The sequence below is a fragment of the Pristiophorus japonicus genome, chromosome 3 (assembly GCF_044704955.1).
Source record: "Pristiophorus japonicus isolate sPriJap1 chromosome 3, sPriJap1.hap1, whole genome shotgun sequence".
Taxonomy (NCBI): domain Eukaryota; kingdom Metazoa; phylum Chordata; class Chondrichthyes; family Pristiophoridae; genus Pristiophorus; species Pristiophorus japonicus.
Window position 1 is genome coordinate 79,184,317 of NC_091979.1, and position 21,722 is coordinate 79,206,038.

The following is a 21,722-nucleotide window of genomic DNA, read 5'->3' on the forward strand; positions in this document are numbered from 1 at the left end:
CATCTATTGACTTTACATCACGCAATGGTGTATGCTTTACTCACGTGGCATCACATCAGGTTCTGCAGCTGCTTGCATGGCCGACCGGGGGGTGAGTCCCCACTAGTGCGAGCACCCGCTCCTCAATATCGGTGAGGTTGCTGATTACTGGTGGCCCGCCATTGTTCGCTTCTGCTCGGCCCTATTCCTCGAAAGCTTCTTCTGTAAAAGGTAACACCAGCACGACATGGCATGAGATCATTGCATGATATCATTGCTAGGTACTGTCACAGAGACTGATACAACACATAACCGACAGATGTAATCATGATTATTATGAAAATTATCATTCTTTACCTAAAGACATACACCATGAGCGCAGGCTTTGAGTAAAACAGTCCCGGTATAAGTGCAAGACATCACATCTGATTTTAATCACTCATTACATGTACAATTCAAATTATATAAATATATAATTACATGTAAATAAATGTAATACTTACTCTGGCAGATCCGAAAAGGTCGTTCCATCGCTTGTGGCATTGGTTGCCCTCACGCACCTCGTCGGTCACCGACGAGACCACCTCGCCTATGTAAGCCCATATCCTCTGGTAGACCTTTGGGGTGGGCTTCCCACGCCCACCCTGGATCAATTGACCCCAGCGTGACTTGACCTCCTGCAGGAGGGAGGCATTTGTCTCGTCCGAGAATCTCCTCGCTCTTTGTTGTCCTTCCAATTGTTCTTCTCCTACCTCACTGCTTCCGCCAGCATCAGTCTCCACAGCGTGCTGTATCGCCTCCTCCATCCCTTCCATAGTAAAAAAAAAAAATCCGCAAAAAACTCGGTGGGAACAATGTTATTTGTGCTCTGAATTCTTTTTGTTGCTGGAAAATCTCCCTCCTACCTCCCAAAACAGTCAAACAAGCACACATCACACATGCTTTCAGTTCCTCTCTGCTCCCTCTCTCTCTCCTCTTCTGCACATGTAATGATGACCCCTGGTCTCCTGAAACACGGGAAATGATCGTGGCCATGATGTTGCTATGGGCATCGACACTTTACTGCAGAAGGTCAAAATTTTTTATGCTAACGCCCATTTCAGATCGCTCGCGATAATGCCCATTTTATAAAATGGAAAGTTGGGGTGTTGAAAATGGGCGATAATCCGGCGATCTCAAAACCCATATTTACCGCCAACACTAGAAATAATGCCCATTTTGGGGCGATCTGCACAAAAGTGGAAAGTCTAGCCCCATGTCCCCTAGTTTTAGTTTCTCCTATGAGTGGAAATATCCTCTCTGCATCCACCTTGTTGAGCCCCCTCATTATCTTAGAAGTTTCAATAAGATCACCTCTCATTCTTCTGAACTCCAAGATGTATAGGCCCAAGCTACTCAACCTATCTTCATAAGTCAACCTACCTCATCTCCGGAATCAACCTAGTGAACCTTCTCTGAACAGCCTCCAATGCAAGTATATCCTTCCTTAAATATGGAAACCAAAACTGTATGCAGCACTCCAGGTGTGGCCTCACCAATACCCTGTACAGTTCGAGCAGGACTTCTCTGCTTTTATACTCTATCCCCCTTGACTTAACTACAATAGGTACAACATTAACTGACTAAAGGAACTAGTGTCATCCACATTTATCTTGCTGAAGTACTTTGTATGGTTACTTCAAAATAAATACCAGAACACCTTACTCCAGCAAATCATAACACAATTTATTTTTAGATTGTGGCAGTGTGAGAATAAAAAGCTATGGTGGATGCTGTGTTCAGCACAGTATATTAAAATGACTAAAGGCTTCCTAAAATGAGTTATTGTTGCATCACTAATGCATTATTCAGTCTTGAATGGCAGTTTGGAACCTTCTAGCTTACAAAATTATTTCAGGCCTCATGAAGATTTCATTTAATTCACCCAAACCTCAAACTACTTAAAACAGAGGTTCCCAAATTTCTCAGGGGATGGGGGCGGGGGGCAACTTCTGGATGCTTGCTGTAATGTTGGTGGGAGTCTAACAGAACCCACCGGAATAAAGTTGGGACCCAGTTACTCTGGGTCTCCACTTTTCTGAGATTTTTCAGGCAGCTGTGTAGGGGGTTGAGCCTCTAATTATGATTAGTTTCTAATCAGCATGGTTAGTTTATAAGGTGGTAGTTATTTGAAGTGGATAATCACGAGACTGAGTTGTCACAACTTTCTGAATTATGGCACAACAGATATGCACTAGGTACAATCAGCAAGTACCACAAAACTGACCAAATTGTTTCAAAAGTTCAGTTCCAACTTCTATTGGTAACAACGTTGCTTTGAACCACTGATATATACACGAACAAATAAATTTACAAGAGAATAAATAAATACTTGCTCTACTTGTGGTTTCAGCTTGTGTTCACACAGGCTGAAATGGGCAAAGCACAAAACATACAGGAAAAATAAAAGGGGCAATTGTGTGAGAAGCTGACAGAAAATCAAGCGAAAGAAAGAAATGCATAAATACAAAGATAGAAAATATACAAGAGGCATTCAGAAGAGAAGCTCAGAGACAAATAAATATATTTAAACAGAGTGAGAATGTGAAAGAAAGTTACAATGAGGTACAATGAAAATATTGTGGGGGGTGGGGGGAGGAGAACTCTGAGAACTGAGATGAGGAGGAATTTCTTTTTAGAGAGCTGTAAATCTGTGGAATTCTCTGCCCTAGAGAGCTGTGGAGGTTGGGTCATTGAATATATTTAAGGTGGAGATAGATTTTTGAACAATAAAGGAGTGAAGGGTTATGGGAGCAGGCAGGGAAGTGGAGCTGAACCCAAAATCAGATCAGCCATGAGGGGCCAAATGGCCTATTCCTGTCCCTATTTCTTATGTTATGAGACAGGGGAAGAGAGAGAGAGAGAGAGAGAAGGAAAGAAGGAAAGAGAAAGGAGTGAAAGAGGGAAAGGCAAACAATGGCTTGTATTTTTCTCTTCATGGTGGAATTTTTAGAAGGGCAACACTTACTCCCACACCTCCGTGCTCGCTCCAGCCCAACACATTTTCCGGGGTTGTGACTCATTTGATGTGCACAATGGGCTTCTGGAGGGATTCCTGCTGTCAAGAGAGGGCTCACCAGTGCCAGCCAGGAAACACAAAGATCCAACAAGGATAAAGTAAGGCAAATGCGCCCTGAAGATCAGAACAAGGCTTCCCACTGACGGTCTCAGCCGAGACTGGCCTTCAACTTATGTTCATCTTATGTTCTTATGGGATATGGAGATCAGACAGGAAAGTGGAGTTCAGGTCGATGATCAGCCATGATATTGAATGACAGAGCAGGCTCGAAGAGCCGTATGGCCTACACCTGCTACTTCTTATGTTCTTGTGTAACAGATAAGTCTCCTGGGCCACCTGGAGGAAGAAGAGACTTCAATAGGACCTTCACCTTCCATTTGCAAAGGATGTACAGCACGGAAATAGGCCATCCGGCCCAACTAGTCCAAGCTCCATGTTCCACCTGAGCCTCCTCCCACCCCTCTTTTTCTAACCCTAACAGCATAAACCTTCTATTCCTTTCTTCCTCATGTGCTTATCCAGCATTGCCTTTATTACATAACAAGAACATAAGAAATAGGAACAGGAGTAGGCCATATGGCCCCTCGAGCCTGCTCCGTCATTCAATATCATGGCTGACCTGATCATGGACTCAGCTCCACTTCCCTGCCCGCTCCCCATAGCCCCTTATCCCCTTATCGTTTAAGAAACTGTCTATTTCTGTCTTAAATTTATTCAACGTCCCAGCTTCCACAGCTCTCTGCGGCAGCGAATTCCACAGATTTACAATCCTCTGAGAGAAGAAATTTCTCCTCATCTTAATTTTAAATGGGCGGCCCTTTATTCTAAGATTATGCCCTCTAGTTCTAGTCTCTCCCATCTTTGGAAACATCCTCTCTGCATCCACCTTGTCAAGTCCCCTCATAATCTTATACGTTTCGATAAGATCACCTCTCATTCTTCTGAATTCCAATGAGTAGAGGCCCAAACTTTTAGCTTTTCTTTTTTCTTTTCTATAGCAGTAAGTAACCTTTAGCATTGTTATTGCCAGTTTAAGTGTATCTAAGGGTTAAGTCATGGCAGGAGAGCTCGGACACGTGTTATGCTCCTCCTGTACTAAGTGGGAAATCAGGGACACCTACATGTGCGGGAAGTGTATCCGCCTCCAGCTCCTGACGAACCGCGTTGCGGAACTGGAGCTGCGGGTGGATTCACTCTCGAGCATGCACGATGCTGAGAATTACGTGAATAGCACGTTTAGTGAGTTGGTCTTACCGCAGGTAAAGGGTACACAGCCAGATAGGGAATGGAAGATCAACAGGAAGAGCAGTGCGAGGAAGGTAGTGCAGGGATCCCCTACGGTCATCCCCCTGCAAAACAGATACACCGCTATGAGAACTGTTGAGGGGGATGACTCATCAGGGGAGCAGCAGCAGCCAAGTTCATGGCACCATGGCTGGCTCTGCTGCACAGGAGGGCAGGAAAAAGAGTGGGAGAGCGATAGTGATAGGGGATTCAATTGTAAGGGGAATAGATAGGCATTTCTGCAGCCGCAACCGAGGCTCCAGGATGGTATGTTGCCTCCCTGGTGCAAGGGTCAAGGGTATCTCGGAGCGGGTGCAGGGCATTCTAAAAAGGGAGGGTGAACAGCCAGTTGTCGTCGTGCATATAGGTACCAATGACATGGGTAAAAAAACGGGATGAGGTCCTACGAGGTGAATTTAAGGAGCCAGGAGCGAAGTTAAAAAGTAGGACCTCAAAATTAGTAATCTCAGGATTGCTACCAGTGCCACATGCTAGTCAGAGTAGGAATCGCAGGATAGCTCAGATGAATACGTGGCTTGAGGAGTGGTGCAGAGGGAGGGATTCAAATTCCTGGGACATTGGAACCGGTTCTGCGGGAGGTGGGACCAGTACAAACCAGACGGTCTGCACCTGGGCAGGACCGGAACCAATATCCTAGGGGGACTGTTTGCTAGCACTGTTGGGAAAGAGTTAAACTAATATGGCAGGGGGATGGGAATCTATGCAGAGAGACAGAGGGAAGTAAAAAGAAGGCAGAAGCAAAATATAGAAAGGAGAATAGTAAAAGTGGAGGGCAGAGAAACCCAAGGCAAAAAACAAAAAGGGCCACATTACAGCCAAATTCTAAAGGGACAAAGTGTGTTAAAAAAACAAGCCTGAAGGCTCTGTGCCTCAATGCGAGGAGTATTCGGAATAAGGTGGATGAATTAACTGCGCAGATAGCAGTTAACGGATATGATGTGATTGGCATCACGGAGACATGGTTCCAGGGGGACCAAGGCTGGGAACTCAAGATCCAGGGGTATTCAGCATTTAGGAAGGATAGACAGAAAGGAAAAGGAGGCGGGGTGGCATTGCTGGTTAAAGATGAAATCAATGCAATTGTAAGGAAGGACATTAGCCTGGATGAAGTGGAATCGCTATGGATGGAGCTGCGGAATTCCAAAGGGCAGAAAACGCTAGTGGGTGGTGTGTATAGACCACCAAACAGTAGTAGTGAGGTTGGGGACAGCATCAAACAAGAAATAAGGGATGTGTGCAATAAAGTCACAGCAGTGATCATGGGCGACTTTAATCTACATATTGATTGGGCTAACCAAACTGGTAGCAATGTGGTGGAGGAGGATTTCCTGGAGTGTATTAGGGATGGTTTTCTAGACCAATATATCGAGTAACCCAACCAGGGAGCTGGTCATCCTAGACTGGGTATTCTGTAATGAGAAGGGACTAATTAGCAATCTTGTTGTGCGAGGCCCCTTGGGGAAAAGTGACCACAATATGGTAGAATTCCTTATTAAGATGGAGAGTGACAAAGGAAACTAGGGTCCTGAACTTAAGGAAAGGTAACTTCGATGGTATGAGACGTGAATTGGCTAGAATAGACTGTGGCAAACGATACTAAAAGGGTTGACGGTGGATAAGCAATGGCAAACATTTAAAGATCACATGGGTGAACTTCAGCAAATGTACATCTCTGCCTGGAGTAAAAATAAAACCGGGAAGGTGGCTCAACCATGGCTAACAAAGGAAATTAAGGATAGTGTTAAAGCCAAGGAAGAGGCATATAAATTGGCTAGAAAAAGCAACAAACCTGAGGACTGGGAGAAATTTAGAATTCAACAGAGGAGGACTAAGGGTTTAATTAAGAAGGGGAAAATAGAGTATGAGAGGAAGCTTGCAGGGAATATAAAAACCGACTGCAAACGCTTCTATACTTCTATAAATATGTGAAGAGAAAAAGATAAGTAAAAACAAACGTAGGTCCCTTGCAGTTGGATTCAGGTGAAATTATAATGGGGAACAAAGAAATGGCAGACCAATTGAACCAATACTTCGGTTCTGCCTTCATGAAGGAAAATACAAATAACCTTCCGAAGGTACTAGGGGACAGTGGGTCTACTGAGAAGGAGGAACTGAAGGATATCCTTATTAGGCGGGAAATTGTGTTAGGGAAATTAATGGGATTGAAGACCGATAAATCCCCGGGGCCTGATAGTCTGCATCCCAGAGTGCTCAAGGAAGTGGCCCTAGAAATAGTGGATGCATTGGTGATCATTTTCCAACAGTCTATCGACTCTGGATCAGTTCCCATGGACTGGAGCTTGACATCAGTAGTGGGGAAAATGTTGGAATCAATAATGAAGGACGAAATAGCAGCGCATTTGGAAAGCGGTGACAGGATTGGGTCAAGTCAGCATGGATTTATGAAAGGGAAATCATGCTTGACGAATCTTCTAGAATTTTTTGAGGATGTAACTAGCAGAGTGGACAAGGGAGGACCAGTGGATGTGGTGTATTTGGACTTTCAGAAGGCTTTTGACAAGGTCTGCACAAGAGATTGTTGTGCAAAATCAAAGCACATGGTATTTGGGGTAATATACTGACGTGGATAGGGAACTGGTTGGCAGACAGGAAGCAGAGAGTCGGGATAAACGGGTCCTTTTCAGAATGGCAGGCAGTGACTAGTGGAGTGCCGCAGGGCTCAGTGCTGGGACCTCAGCTCTTTACAATATACATTAACAATTTGGATGAAGGAATAGAGTGTAATATCTCCAAGTTTGCAGATGACACTATACTGGGTGGCGGAGTGAGCTGTGAGGAGGACGCTAAGAGGCTGAAGGGTGACTTGGACAGGTTAGCTGAGTGGGCAAATGCATGGCAGATGCAGTATAATGTGGATAAATGTGAGGTTATCCATTTGGGGGGCAAAAACACGAAGGCAGAATATTATCTGAATGGCGGCAGACTAGGAAAAGGGGAGGTGCAACGAGACCTGGGTGCCATGGTTCATCAGTAACTGAAAGTGGGCACGCAGGTACAGCAGGCGATGAAGAAGGCAAATGGTTTGTTGGCCTTCATAGCTAGGGGATTTGAATATAGAAGCAGGGAGGTCTTACTGCAGTTGTACAAAGCCTTAGTGAGGCCTCAGCTGTGTTAAGTTTTGGTCTCCTAGTCTGAGGAAGGATGTTCTTGCTATTGAGGGAGTGCAGCGAAGGTTCACCAGACTGATTCCAGGGATGGCTGGGCTGTCATGTGAGGAGAGACTGGATCAACTGGGCCTTTATTCACTGGAGTTTAGAAGGATGAGGGGATCTCATAGAAACATAAAAGAATCTGACGGGACTGGACAGGTTAGATGCGGGAAGAATGTTCCCAATGTTCGGGAAGTTCAGAACCAGGGGCATAGTCTTAGGATAAGGGGTAGGCCATTTAGACTGAGATGAGGAGAAACTTCTTCACTCAGAGAGTTGTTAACCTGTGGAATTCCCTGCCGCAGAGAGTTGTTGATGCCAGTTCACTGGATATATTCAAGAGGGAGTTAGATATGGCTCTTACAGTTAAGGGGATCAAGGGGTATGGAGAGAAAGCAGGAAAGGGGTACTGAAGAAATGATCAACCATGATCTTATTGAATGGCAGTGCAGGCTCAAAGGGCCGAATGGCCTACTCCTGCACCTATTTTTCTATGTTTCTATGTTTCAACCTACTCAACATTTCCTCATAAGTCAACCCTCTCATCTCCGGAATCAACCTAGTGAACTTTCTCTGAACTGCCTCCAAAGCAAGTATATCCTTACGTAAATATGGAAACCAAAATTGCACGCAGTATTCCAGGTTTGGCTTCACCAATACCCTGTATAGCTGTAACAAGACTTCCCTGCTTTTATACTCCAACCCCTTTGCAATAAGGCCAAGATTCCATTGGCCTTCCTGATCACTTGCTGTACCTGCATACTATCCTTTTGTGTTTCATGCACAAGTACCCCCAGGTCCCACTGTACTGCAGCACTTTGCAGTCTTTCTCCATTTAAATAATAACTTGCTCTTTGTTTTTTTTCTGCCAAGGTGCATGACCTCACACTTTCCAACATTATACTCCATCTGCCAAATCTTTGCTCACTCACTTAGCCTGTGTTATTCACCTCAACTACTCTAAGAGATAGCAAGTTCCACATTCAAACCACTCTCTTGGTAAAGAAGTTTCTCCTGAATTCTCTATTAGTGACTATCTTATACTTACGACTCCTGGATTTGATCTTCCCCACAATTGGAAATATTTTTTCTATGTATACCCTATCAAATCCTTTCAGAATCTTAAAGATTCTCTATTAGGTCACCCCTCAGTCTTCTCTTTTCGTGAGAAAAGAGCCTCAGCCTCAGCGGGGTGCCCTCTATAGGGGTTCTGTGGCATATGTGAGCAGAGGAAGCAACAATGTGGCTCTTCAACAAATCAGATTGAAGAATCCTCACTGAGACAGGCAGAATCTAAACCAGGAAGTATAAATTAGAATATTTTATTCATTGTAAAATCAGAAAGCAATATAAAGAGGGGGAAAGAAAGGTGGGATTAAGAGAGAGAGAGAGAGATAACAGACAGAAAGAAAAAGTAAAGCATTTAAAAATTTTAATTTATAAGAATCTTCAACAATAATTAAATTCTAAAAGAATGAGACTGCACACTTATAAAATTAAATTTTCAGTGCCAGAGAGGTTCGGCAGTAATTAAGACTTGTCACACCGTTAAAAATTCACTTACACCTGAATCCATCAGCGCTGACCTTTTATGACATGTTTAGTGAATAACTAATGGGTACGTACAGCAACGCCATGCCCTTGCATGGATTTGAATGTCAAATCTATCAGTGAGGTACCAGCGGAGCACCACTTGTGTAGGAGCAGGGCAAATCAAACAGCAACTTCTGGATTTCCACATTTAACTGCGCCCATGCGGACTCCGGAACTTGTAGTCCGAGTTACACCATAGTAACGGTGAGGGCGACCAGTGGGGGCAATCACCAGGACTGTGGAATCAGTGAGGCACTCCTGCTCCTCCTGGCTCCACATTAAGGTTACTTTAAAAAAATTCAATCTTATCTTTGGTTGGCGGTGCAGGTGCCACTTCAGAATCCTGGACGGGGCAGGCTGGCTCCCACCGTGCTCAATGGGAACAAATGTTCCACAGGACTCCTTCAACAGGAAGTGCACAAACTGGTATAACCGGGAGCAATGCATACCAATGTCTACCCTAATTAGCTTCTAATTTTTGGACATAAGCAGCACTACTGAAGTTCAACTGCAGAATATATTGTGCATTTCATCATAGTGCATTGTTGTAATTACAAAAAAAAATCATATGATTTACCGTGAGCAATGTAATAGAAGAGCCATTAATAATTTTTTTAATGAGCTACTTAAAACTTATAGTCTTAGATTGATTTCTTACGACATTACCTCATAAATTTCTGTTTCTGCTGGATGAAGCACGAAATAAACAGTAGCAAGTCTAGTGTTTTCATTGAATTCAACAAAATTAATAATTTCTTCAATCAAAAGTTTTGCCACCTTCTTTGATAATTTTGCATCAGTTGTTATAGGAAATGCAATTGAACGAATATTATCTTCTTTTACAAGCTCCAAACATTTGCAAATAATCTTCTTCAGAACCTTTAGCGGAAAAAAAAGAACTGTATCCAACAAGGATATGCTAGATTAAATTATACATTTATGTTTAAAATATGGAATAGTGCCTACCTTTTGTGACTCATTTGGAGAATACACTGCATGGTACACATAGTCACAACTCAATTGAAATCCTGGTGTTTTTAATACTTCTCCAAAAGATATTAGTTCTGTCTTTGTAATTCTATAAAGCTCCTTTTGAAGGTCTGGACCAGCTTTTTCTGCAATTGCTTTGGAAACCCTGTACAAATTCAGATTTAGGTCCCTAGATATTGTGTTCACAATCACATCAGTCTGTTTTAAGGCAAAAAAAAGTCACAAAAGTAACTTCTTTCAACTTTTCAGATCTTTCATTTAAATTCCTGTCGACATTCATGAATATTAACATTTTACCAACAGAAATGGACTTTATTACAGAAAAATCAAAATTCAGCTATATTAAAGATAATGGCCTAGAAATCCAATTACGCCTGGATTTGACTACACTGCGGTCGGGTGGGGGGTGGGGGTGGGGTGGAGCGCACTGAACCCACCGGTTTTAATTAACTCAAACCATATTCGCTTTGCCTGATCGTTATCATGAATTAGGCATGCAGCCAGCGCTACCCGTGCTACTCGTTGGTGCATGCCTGTAAGGGGTCCAGGTATCACAGCACTGAATGACATCAAGAAGCCCTTAAAGGGGAGGTGCATTCCGGCAGCAGATAGCAGAGAAGCGCAATTGGAAACAGAGATTTGGCTGGCTGAAGCAAGCACTGGGCGGGCACCAAGATTCGCAAATGTTACCTGGGAGGCAGTGGATAGCAGAAGGAACATCTTCTTCCTCCTGGGGCAAGAAGTCGCCCTAGGTATCAACTCCGCCACCAGTAGGAAGAGATTGCAGAGTATGTGAACGCCAGGAGCCTAGCACTCAGGATGGCTACAATGCCAAAAGAAATTCAATGATCTCACTCGAGTTGTTATGGTAAGATCATCATCATAGGCAGTCCCTTGAAATCGAGGAAGACTTGCTTCCGCTCTGAAAGTGAGTTCTTAGGTGACTGAACAGTCCAATACAGGAATTACAGTCTCTGTCAAAGGTCATTGAAGGAAATGGTGGGTGGGAAGACTGGTTTGCCGCACACACCTTCCGCTGCCTGCGCTTGCTTTCTGCATGCTCTCGGCGACGCGACTCGAGGTGCTCAGTGCCCTCTCGGATGCTCTTCCTACACTTAGGGCAGTCTTTGGCCAGGGACTCTCAGGTGTCAGTGGGGATGTTACATTTTATCAAGGAGGCTTTGAGAGTGGCTCAGAGACGAGGTCCATATACAGTAGAAAGCTCAAATCGCTGGAGAAATACCACCAACGCTGTCTCCACAAGATGCTGCAAATCCTCTGGGAGGATAGATGCACCAACGTTAGCGTCCTCGATCAGGCCAACATCCCCAGCATCGAAGCACTGAGTACACTCGATCAGCTCCATTGAGCGGGCCACATTGTTCGCACGCCTGACACAAGACTCCCAAAGCAAGCACTCTACTCGGAACTCCGACACGGCAAGTGAGCTCCAGGTGGGCAGAGGAAACGTTTCAAGGACACCCTCAAAGCCTCCTGATTAAGGTAAGAATACTGCTCTTAGCTACACCACTAACAACCTCACTAATTGCAAGACTCATAAGACTCTCCTACCCCACTTAATATCACTACAATCACTGAACCACACCTCCTCCTACTATTCACACATATCCATTATTGCAACCCTCACTTACCCCGAACTCACATTTTACACACTATCAGCTATTCTACCATGATAACCACATTCTCCAAACATCTCACAAGACTTTCACCAATACACTCACTTCTTTCTTGCAAGAAATGGTTGCACACAACCCAAATCAGCAAGCTGACATTGGAGGAGAAGGAGCAAGCCTGCACAATCCCTGCTCCCAAGCGTGCTTGTCATCATGGACATGGTCAGAGTCACGGCTGTGGTGACTGACAATCCTGGAGGAAACATTGCGGAGGGTTTCTTTATACCCTCATCTTATTTGTCCTTTCTGACTTCTATCTCATTCCACACACTCTGTATGAAAAGCTGCAGATGTATTCACCACCCACTTCTCTCTCTCTCTCTCTCTCTGCTTTCCCTTCACACCACAAGCTATTCCTTGTAGCTCTCTTTCATTTCAGGTGCAGAAATGTGGAAGGCCATGTACCAGTGCAGGAAGAGGAAGCGATTTGACCCTCGCAAACACCGGCTCTGATACAAGCACCACGAGGACTTTAAAGGCTATTTTCAATTGCAAATTAGGGGTAGTTGTTGGACCGGGTTTATTTCGGCAAAAATCCTAAAATTCCATATAATAAAAACAGAATTTGATTTATTCAGTCAGGATAATCCAGTAACCCTCTATATGATTTCAATATGGCCAAAAGGCCTATTTTTAAACAAAGGAAATTAAACTGTACATACGTTCTGATTTTCAATATTTTCTCTCTTGATTTCGAAATGAAGCTTCTCGAATTCAAATATATCTCGAATCCGATTTGGCGTGAAATCCACATTCAGCAAATGTTTTTGTTCTGTATCACCAAGCAAATTCTTACACGCATTTTGTATTGCTTCAGCTGTTGGCTTACAGAAGTTTACTAAATGGATTTCTTTCAAAGGGTCTGTGAGCTGCCATGTCCCATGAAACGTTTTAATTGCATTTACTATCAATTCTGCACACCTTTGTAATGGGAAACCATCTCCAGAACTCACTGCAGGTATGGCAATTGAGGTCATTTGCAACTCATTTGCCAGCACAAGGCTATTTCTGATGGCGGACATGAGTAGGCGATCACTTTTTGAACTTGGATGTTTACCCCAAATAGGGCCCACTGCATGAATGACCTTTTTAAATGGGAGGCATCCAGCCCCTGTGACAACTGCAGAACCAACTGGCACTGCCCCACGTACTTGTACAATGTTGTTACTTTCAACTTCAAATTCACGGCCAGCTGTTCTTGCCAAAGCACGAGCAAGTCCTTGGTCATGTTTTAAATATTCATTGGCAGTATTCACTACGGCATCTACCTTATGTTTTGTCAGATCATCCAAACATACAAAAATACGAAACCCGCCTGATAGGGTCTTCATGTATCTGACTCCAGCCGGTAAAGAGGTTATTTCAACAGGACTTAAATCTTCATCAGAAGCATATGTTGTTGCAGGAATTGATGGCAGATTTTCATTTTTACAAACTGTAGCAATGCAGTCAAACTTGCTTTTAATGATTTCATGTAGCACCGTCTTGTGCTGCTGAATAAATTGAACAGCATCATTTTCAAGTGGAATCTCAATACATATTTCCTGCTGGCTCAAGACTTCATTTCCAGTTCTCGTCTGGTATTCACCTACTTGGAACACAACAATTAAAAACAATCTTTGGATAGTCACATGATGCTAGAAGTCTGCAGCTACGATGTCAATCTGTTTCTGCTTCATTAAAGCTCATTTCACAACATGGAAACAGAGTATTTCCTTCCCATTAATTTCCATTTTATTTATCTTAAATCATTTTGTAATACATCCAACATCACTAGGAGTTACCAGAATGCAGACAACAAATATTAAAGCAATGTGCCTTAAAATTGAGTCAAAAGGAAGGCAGAAATGTATCATTTTATCAGGTACAATTCATTCGAGTGAAAACTACGGGATAGGCTTTTTTGCTTAGATCCCTAGAATCACCTCTCCTTTCTCATCACAAAATGCAAAAGGTATCTATATATTCAACCATATTAACAAACACACCCTTAATAAAAGAAAAATAGTAAAGGTCCACTTTTCAATTTCTTGTTATTATATAGATTGTAAGTAATGTGGATCAGTAAGCAAAGATTGCACTTTGCACAAAGAAATATGTAAACACTTTCACATTTTTCCTTGTATTAAATACGAACATATAAAATGACAGACAGGAAAAGAACAGCTGGTCCATCTAGCCTGTCCCATATAGTTGTTGTAAGAGAAAAATTTGGCATTAGGGGCACCAGCGGGACAAGGGTTAAAGTGCTGGTTCCTGCACTGACCCATAAGGAGGTAAAAGGCCTTTCTTCTTGGCCTTGTACATTCCAGTACCAAGGCTCCAGAAGGTACTGTTATGGGTTGGGATACCAGATAGTATTCCAACAAGAAATGTCAATATGAGAGAACTTAAACAGACCGCTGATAAGGCCTTGTGAAGAGGCCCGAGATAGACTTCATGGCACCAAAGGAAATGTATAACAAATTCCAACCTAATGATACCATTCTGGGTACAGTCTAAGATGGTCACGAGATCATGGCCTGTCAATCCGAAGTAGTACCGATAAGGTAGTCCAATTAGAGAAGTAGCACTGATAAGGTAGTCCAATTAGAATCTAGGGAGATCTTGCCTGGGAACGGAGGGGTTTTTGAAATGTTTAAAAGTTGTATGATTGTGCTGTTCGGAGAGCATCTCCACTTACAGGCGGCTGTGATGAGAGGTGTTCCCGGACGTTCGTAATAAAAGATCGTTATACTTTGCCATCCGTCTCTGTCTGCTAACTTCGAGAATTGCTACGTGGGCTGGGGCGAGCATCAACCCTCTATATCAGTGGGCCCACTCGTGGAAGAGGAAGCCTTCCCGTTCTCCCCTCTACATTTGGCGCTGCGAACAGGGTACGGACTTCCCGAACGGAACAATGACCCAGCTGTTGGGGTGAGTATGTTTTTAATTTACCACCTTCAAGTTAGAGCTGTGGCATTGTAAACCATAAGGGAAGGACATCCGTACAAAAGAACCATCTGTAGTGAGTCCCGGAGGGACGGAGACGGAGGACAAGGACGATCTAGGGGTGGAAGGGGGTCAAAGGTATATCCTAAGACGCGTGCGTGTAGGTAGCGTGGTAGTGCGAGGGTGCGATGCAAGGGAAGATATCGGGGAAGGTCTATTGACCCGAAGCGGTATGAGCGCACGGTGCAGGGACGAGAGAGTGAGGACATAGAGACGACGTCCCCGCAGAGACGGGATATATTGACCCAAAGCGTGGCAGTATGAGTGTACAGCGCCAAGGGAAGACATATAGATATAAATAATGTCCTGTATACCTAACACAAATTCAAGGGAGTACCCAAGACCCTCATAGCCCCGAAGAAGATGGATAACTCGGCAAGTAAAAGGACAAATAGAGCTCGTGAGGGAACGGGGACCCAGGCCATTAAACAAGGGAAGAAGGGAGAGTGTAACCGGGGACCCGAGGGGTCTCTATCAGAGTTACTAAGTGACAAATATGCAACCTTAATGGAAGGAATGAAACGGAGAGAGTGGCAGCCCACAGAAGCCCCTGATAGACAGAAAAAATGGTGGGTTAGTCAAACCAAAAACAAGGTTAGAATGGCCCAGGCAATTATCCTCACCTGCTACCGGGAACTAGTAATGGAAATAGATACCCATGTTGAGCTGATTCAGAGATTAAACACGAAAATAACAACCTTAGAAAGGGCTGTAAAGGAGAACGGTAAGCCCCTACAGTGTGCATCAGCAATACCCGAACCAAACATAGCCCCGATAACCGCTCCAATATATCTCTCCCTGGAGAAAATACCGGCAGAAGAGCCTCCAGATAATGGAACGCTGAGAGAGCCCCCGGCATATAATGAATACATACAGGCAGCTCCCGTACGCACGACTACCACCCCTGCACACGGACAGTAACCCGCTCACGTCACTCTACAAGAAGATCCCCTTGTAAAGTCCTGTCCCCTCAGTAAAGATTCGCATGAGACACATAGTGAAGTCAAGGTCACTCAGGACCTGCACCTTTATTACACAGCTCTCGAATGCGTCACTTGCCTGAGACATCCTTATATTCCTGTCTGGGACAGGTATCCAATGTCTCCTGCAAGTGCACCCCTGGTGGCAAGGTAAGCTTGTGGTTACAGGTAATCTCTGGTTACAGTCATGTATAGCATGGTAAGATACAGTTATATACAGTAGTGTGAGATAGATAACATCACCCTCCCCCAATGTCTTATTGTCTTTATAGGTTCAGTCTCTCAGGTGGTCTATGCTCTCGCGTGGAGCATCTTAGTTGTGGTTCAGTTGTTTGCCTTGGTGCCTGTTGTTCTTTCGGGGTGATTGCTGGTATCTCGCCTGGGCTGTCTGTTTCGTTCAGTGTGATTGTTGGTGTCTCGCCTGGGCTGTCTGTTGGGATTGCCCTTTCCTCAGGTTGTTCCCTCCGTCTGTCCACCAGGTGTGGTGTGAGTTCCACATTGTAGTCTGCCTCTGGTTCAGCAGTGTTGTTGGTAAATCTACTTTTGACTTGGTCTACATGCCTCCGGCCATTGTTCATTTGTACCACCAGTAGCCTGTTTCCTTCCTTGCCTGCTCCTGTCCCTGTAAGCCATTTGGGACCCCTGCCATAGTTTAGCACAGACACTTTGTCCCCTATCTCATTCCACCTCCCCCTCGAATTTCGGTCATGGTACTCGGTTAGCTTATGGCGCTTTGCCACAACGATTTCATGCATGTCTGGGAGGATTAATGAGAGCCTTGTCTTTAAGGTCCATTTCATTAATAGTTGCGCGGGGGGACCTCCAGTCAATGAATGCGGACGAGATCTGTATGCCAGCAGCAGTCGCGTCAGGAGGCCCTGCAGCGTGGAACCTTGGATTTTGAGCTTGCCTTGTTTAATGATCTGCACTGCTCGCTCCACCTGGCCGTTGGGGTCCGGCTTGAACGATGCCGTCTTGACGTGATTTATGCCGTGGTCATTTATAAAATCTTGGAAATCTGCGCTGGTGAAGTGCGTTGCAAACATGGTTCCAAGGCTCTCCAAAGTGGTAGAGGGGGTGCTTGAATTTAAAATGGTGCATTCGATCCACTTAGAAAATGCATCTACAACTACGAGGAACATTTTGCCCATGACTGGGCCTGCATAGTCTACGTGCACCCGCGACCATGGTTTGGTAGGCCAGGGGCTCAGGGGGGCCTTCCTGGGGGCATTACTGAGTTGGGCACAAATGGTGCACCGTCGGACGCAGAGCTCCAAGTCCGCGTCAATGCCAGGCCACCAGACGTGGGATCTGGCTGTGGCTTTTATGGGGATCAATCCCCGGGTACTCGCGGTGGAGCTCCCGGACAAATGCCTCTCTGCCTCGCAGAGGCATAAGTATTCGGCTGCCCCACATCAGACAGTCTGCTTGAAGTGACAGCTCATGCATGCTTCTATGGAAAGGTTTGATCTCCTCGGGGCAGGCATCGCGAGCCTCTGCCCAGTCACCGGTTAGGACACATCTTTTTACGAGGGATAGCGTGGGGTCGCTGCTCATCTGGGCTCTGCTTTGGCGAGCTGTCATGGGCGAACCTGTGGACTCAAAGGCATTGATTGCCATGACTATCTCACAGTCCTGTTCGTCAGACCCTTCTGTGGTCGCCAGGGGTAGCCTGCTAAGTGAGTCGGCACAGTTGTCTGTGCCTGGTCTGTGCCTTATGGTGTAATTGTAAGACGCCAGCATGAGTGCCCATCGTTGAATGCGCGCCGAGGCGTTGGCGTTTATTGCCTTGCTTTCAGATAGTAGGGACGTGAGGGGCTTGTGGTCGGTTTCTAACGCGAACTTGGCCCTGAAAAGGTATTGGTGCATTTTTTGACACCGTACACGCACGCGAGCGCCTCTTTCTCCACCATTCCGTACCCGCGCTCCACCCACGAAAGTGACCTGGAGGCATAAGCTATGGGTTGTAATTTACCCGCACTATTGACATGTTGTAAAATGCACCCGACCCCGTATGCTGACGCATCACATGTAAGAACTAGCTTTTTACCTGGATCAAAGAAAGCCAAAACACTGTTGGAACACAGAAGGTTGCATGCCTTATTGAAGGCGTGTTCCTGGGCACCCCCCCAAAACCAATCGCACCCCTTTCTGAGTAGCACGTGGAAAGGCTCCAGCAGTATGCTTAAATTCTGCATAAAGTTCCCAAAGTAATTGAGCAGCCCGAGAAAGGCGCGCAGTTCTGAGACACTCCGGGGCCTGGGCGCCAGGCGAATTGCTTCAGTTTTGGACTCTGTTGGGTGGATTCCATCAGCGGCAATCCTTCTGCCCAAAAATTCAACCTCGGGCGCGAGAAACAGGCACTTGGATTTCTTAACTCTTAGGCCTACCCGATCCAACCGCTTTAGTACTCCGTCCAAATTGCGGAGATGGGAGTCGGTGTCCCTGCCCGTGATAAGTATGTCGTCTTGAAATACAACCGTCCCCGGGATGGACTTGAGCAGACTCTCCATGTTGTGCTGGAATATGGCAGCTGCCGACCTGATGCCGAATGGGCATCGATTGTACATGAAAAGGCCTCGATGTGTGTTGATGGTGGTGAGTAGCTTGGACTCCTCGGTCAATTCTTGCATCATATACACCGATGTGAGAACTAGTTTTGAGAAAAGTTTTCCTCCAGCCAATGTGGCAAATAAGTCCTCCGCTCTGGGCAGTGGGTATTGGTCCTGTAGGGAGACTCTGTTTATGGTAGATTTGTAGTCCCCACTGATTCGTACGGATCCATCAGGCTTCATGACTGGGACGATGGGACTTGCCCAGTCGCTAAATTCCACGGTTGAGATAATGCCTTCCCGCAGAAGCCTGTCCCGTTCATGTTCAATCTTTTCCCTCATCACATAGGGCACAGCTCTAGCCTTGTGATGGACCGGTCTAGCATCCTGTGTGATGTAGATTTTGACTTTAACCCCTTTGAAGGTGCCCACACCTGGCTGAAAGAGATGTTCAAATCGACTTAGAACTGTTGAGCAGGAGGTCCGTTCCTCTGACGACATGGCATGAACATCATCCCATTTCCAATTTAGTTTTGCCAGCCAGCTTCTCCCCAGCAGTGCTCTCCTGGGACAATCCACAGGGGAAGTCGGTTCACTGTCCCTTTGTGTGTGACGGAGAACATGGTGCTGCCGAGGACTGGGATGATTTCTTTGGTATAGGTCCTTAGTTTGGTGTCGACCCTTCTGAATTTTGGTCTGTGTCTTTTGTGCGGCCACAGCTGTTCAAATTGTTGAGCGCTCATGACAGATTGACTCGCTCCGGTATCCAGCTCCATGTTGACGGGTATCCCGTTGAGTAGGAACCTCATCATTATTGGAGGCATCTTGTTGTAGGAGCAGTAACCATTGATTGTGTTGACCGGCTGTACATCGGTGTCCCGTGTACTGTCCCCACCGTCTTCTGGTCCGCTTTCTGACCCTTCCGATTCGTATACCAGCCGAGCTGACGTTTTTCTGCACATGCGGGCCAGATGCCCTGCATAGTCACAGTTTCTGCAAACAGCCTGCTGAAATCGACACCCCCTTGATGAGTGTCTTCCCCTACATCTCCAGCACAGACCGCTTCCATTGTTTCCAAAGAATGAGCTGCGTCTGGTTGATCTCTCTTGAGCTTCTCTCAGTTTGAAGTTGATTGCTCGCACTGTGGGCTGATGAGGTGTGAACGGCCGTTCATGTGGTCCTTGATGGCTTCTGGCACCACTGCCTGTTGTTGAGGGCCTGCTCTCCTGCCTTTGTCTGTGTGTGGGGGTAGCAGCTTGTTTCATGCTGTGAACCCCTTGTTCCGATGTTTCGTTAGTGGACGTACCCGCAGTGTAGATCAACCTCGTTTCTTCTTCTCCTGCCAAGAATGTCTGTGCAACTAGTGCTGCTGCCTCGAGGGTCAAGTTCTTGGTTTCTATGAGCTTTCGGAATATGCCTGCGTGACCTATTCCGTCAATAAAAAAATCTCTCAGTACTTCTCTCCTTAGTTCATCGGAGAACTCACATAAGCTAGCCAACCTCCGAAGTTCTGCCATGAAGTCGGGTATGCTCTGGCCCACACAGCGTCTGTAGTTGTAGAACCTGTGTCTGGTCATGTGTAGGCTGCTCACTGGCTTCAGGTGCTCTCTTACCAGTGTGCTCAACTCTTCAAATGACTTGCTTGCTGGTTTCTTGGGTGCCAGCAGGTCCTTCATTAAAGCATAGATGGGCTCTTCTCTTGTCTGCCTTGTCGTCGCCTAAGCAGTCTTTGATTACAAAACTTTGCTGGAGCCTTTCTATAAAGTCCTCCCAATTGACTCCAGCATTGTATTTTTCATCTGAGCTGTTGTTCGCCATTCTGTGGATTCTGTAGTCCCGTAACTCGTCGCCACTGTAAAGTCCTGTCCCCTCAGTACAGATTCACACGAGGCACATAGTGAAGTCAAGGTCACTCAGGACCTGCACCTTTATTACACAGCTCTCGAATGCCACACTTGCCTGAGACCTCCTTATATACCTGTCTGGGACAGGTATCCAGTGTCTCCTGCATGTGCACCCCTAGTGGTAAGGTAAGCTTGTGGTTACAGGTCATCTCTGGTTACAGTCATGTATAGCATGGTAAGATACAGTTATGTACAGTAGTGTGAGATGCATGACACCCCTCACCCCGCATGAGAGATAGACACTACTAAAGGATCTACCCACACCCAAACCCAATAGCAGAAATACAGAGTTCTGGCAAAAGGTTGAGGAAATGTTCGATGCAAATAACTTAACCTTAGGTGACATACACAGTTTGGTAAAGGCCAAAACCGGTAGTGTAAATTGGCAGAGGGCTAGCCTAGGCATGCAACATGGCGACTGGATGACGACAGGGAACCGGATCTAGCCACAGCGGTTACGAGACCTAAAACACGGGATGGATGAATGTTGGGGACCTATAAGAATTAACTGGAGCAGAATATTAAAGATAACCCAGAAGCCAAACGAAACTGCAGGAGAGTATGGGGAGCGGAAATGGCTCAAGTACAAGGACCACTCCGGTGCTAATGACCCCGAGAAAGATGACGAGGCATTCCAAGAAATGTTTAAGGATAGGCTGGGGGAGGCGCATCAAAAAATAATTAAACTAGGATTCAAGATAGGGGATGACTATGATGAGATCTTAAAGTGGGCACAGAATGTAGAGGGGAGAACGTGAAGGCTTCTTTTCCCACGAACGGGTCCACTGATATAAAGGGTCGACGCTCGCCCCAGCCCACGTAGCAATTCTCGAAGTTAGCAGACAGAGACGAATGGCAAAGTATAACGATCTTTTATTACGAATGTCCGGGAACACCTTCATCACAGCCGCCTATGAGTGGAGATGTTCTCCGAACAGCACAATCATACAACTTTTATACATTTCAAAAACCCCTCCATTCTCGGGCAAGACCTCCCTAGATTTCTAATTGGACTACCTTATCAGTGCTACTTCTCTAATTGGACTACCTTATCGGTACTACTTCGGATTGACAGGCCATGAGCTCGGATTGACAGGCCATGCTCTCGTGACCATCTTAGACCGTACCCAGAATGGTATCATTAGGTTGGAATTTGTTATACATTTCCTTTGGTGCCATGAAGTCTATCTCGGGCCTCTTCACAAGGCCTTATCAGCAGTCTGTTTAGGTTCTCTCATATTGACATTTCTTGTTGGAATACTATCTGGTATCCCAACCCATAACAGTACCTTCTGGAACCTTGGTACTGGAATGTACAAGGCCAAGAAGAGAGGCCTTTTACCTCCTTATGGGCCAGTGCAGGAACCAGCACTTTAACTCTTGTCCCGCTGGTGCCCCTAATGTCAAATTTTTCTCTTACATTTCCCCCCTTTTGGCCCTTGGCTATACGCCAAGATGGCCATATTTCCCATTAACTATCTCCCTGTAGGCAAGTTCCAGATAGGT

General features: G+C 45.5%; 1 protein-coding gene across 1 annotated transcript in view; it reads right to left on the reverse strand.

The window, feature by feature from the left end:
- The window catches only part of parp9 (poly(ADP-ribose) polymerase family member 9), a 123,593-nt gene that overhangs the window by 77,787 nt on the left and 24,084 nt on the right, over positions 1–21,722 (reverse strand). The window contains exons 2-5 of the mRNA XM_070873614.1: positions 12,452–13,377; positions 10,072–10,293; positions 9,772–9,984; positions 2,246–2,303 (exon numbers count right to left, since the gene is read on the reverse strand). Coding sequence (XP_070729715.1) covers positions 2,246–2,303; positions 9,772–9,984; positions 10,072–10,293; positions 12,452–13,377 — 1,419 coding nt within the window. The remainder of the gene's footprint in view (positions 1–2,245; positions 2,304–9,771; positions 9,985–10,071; positions 10,294–12,451; positions 13,378–21,722) is intronic.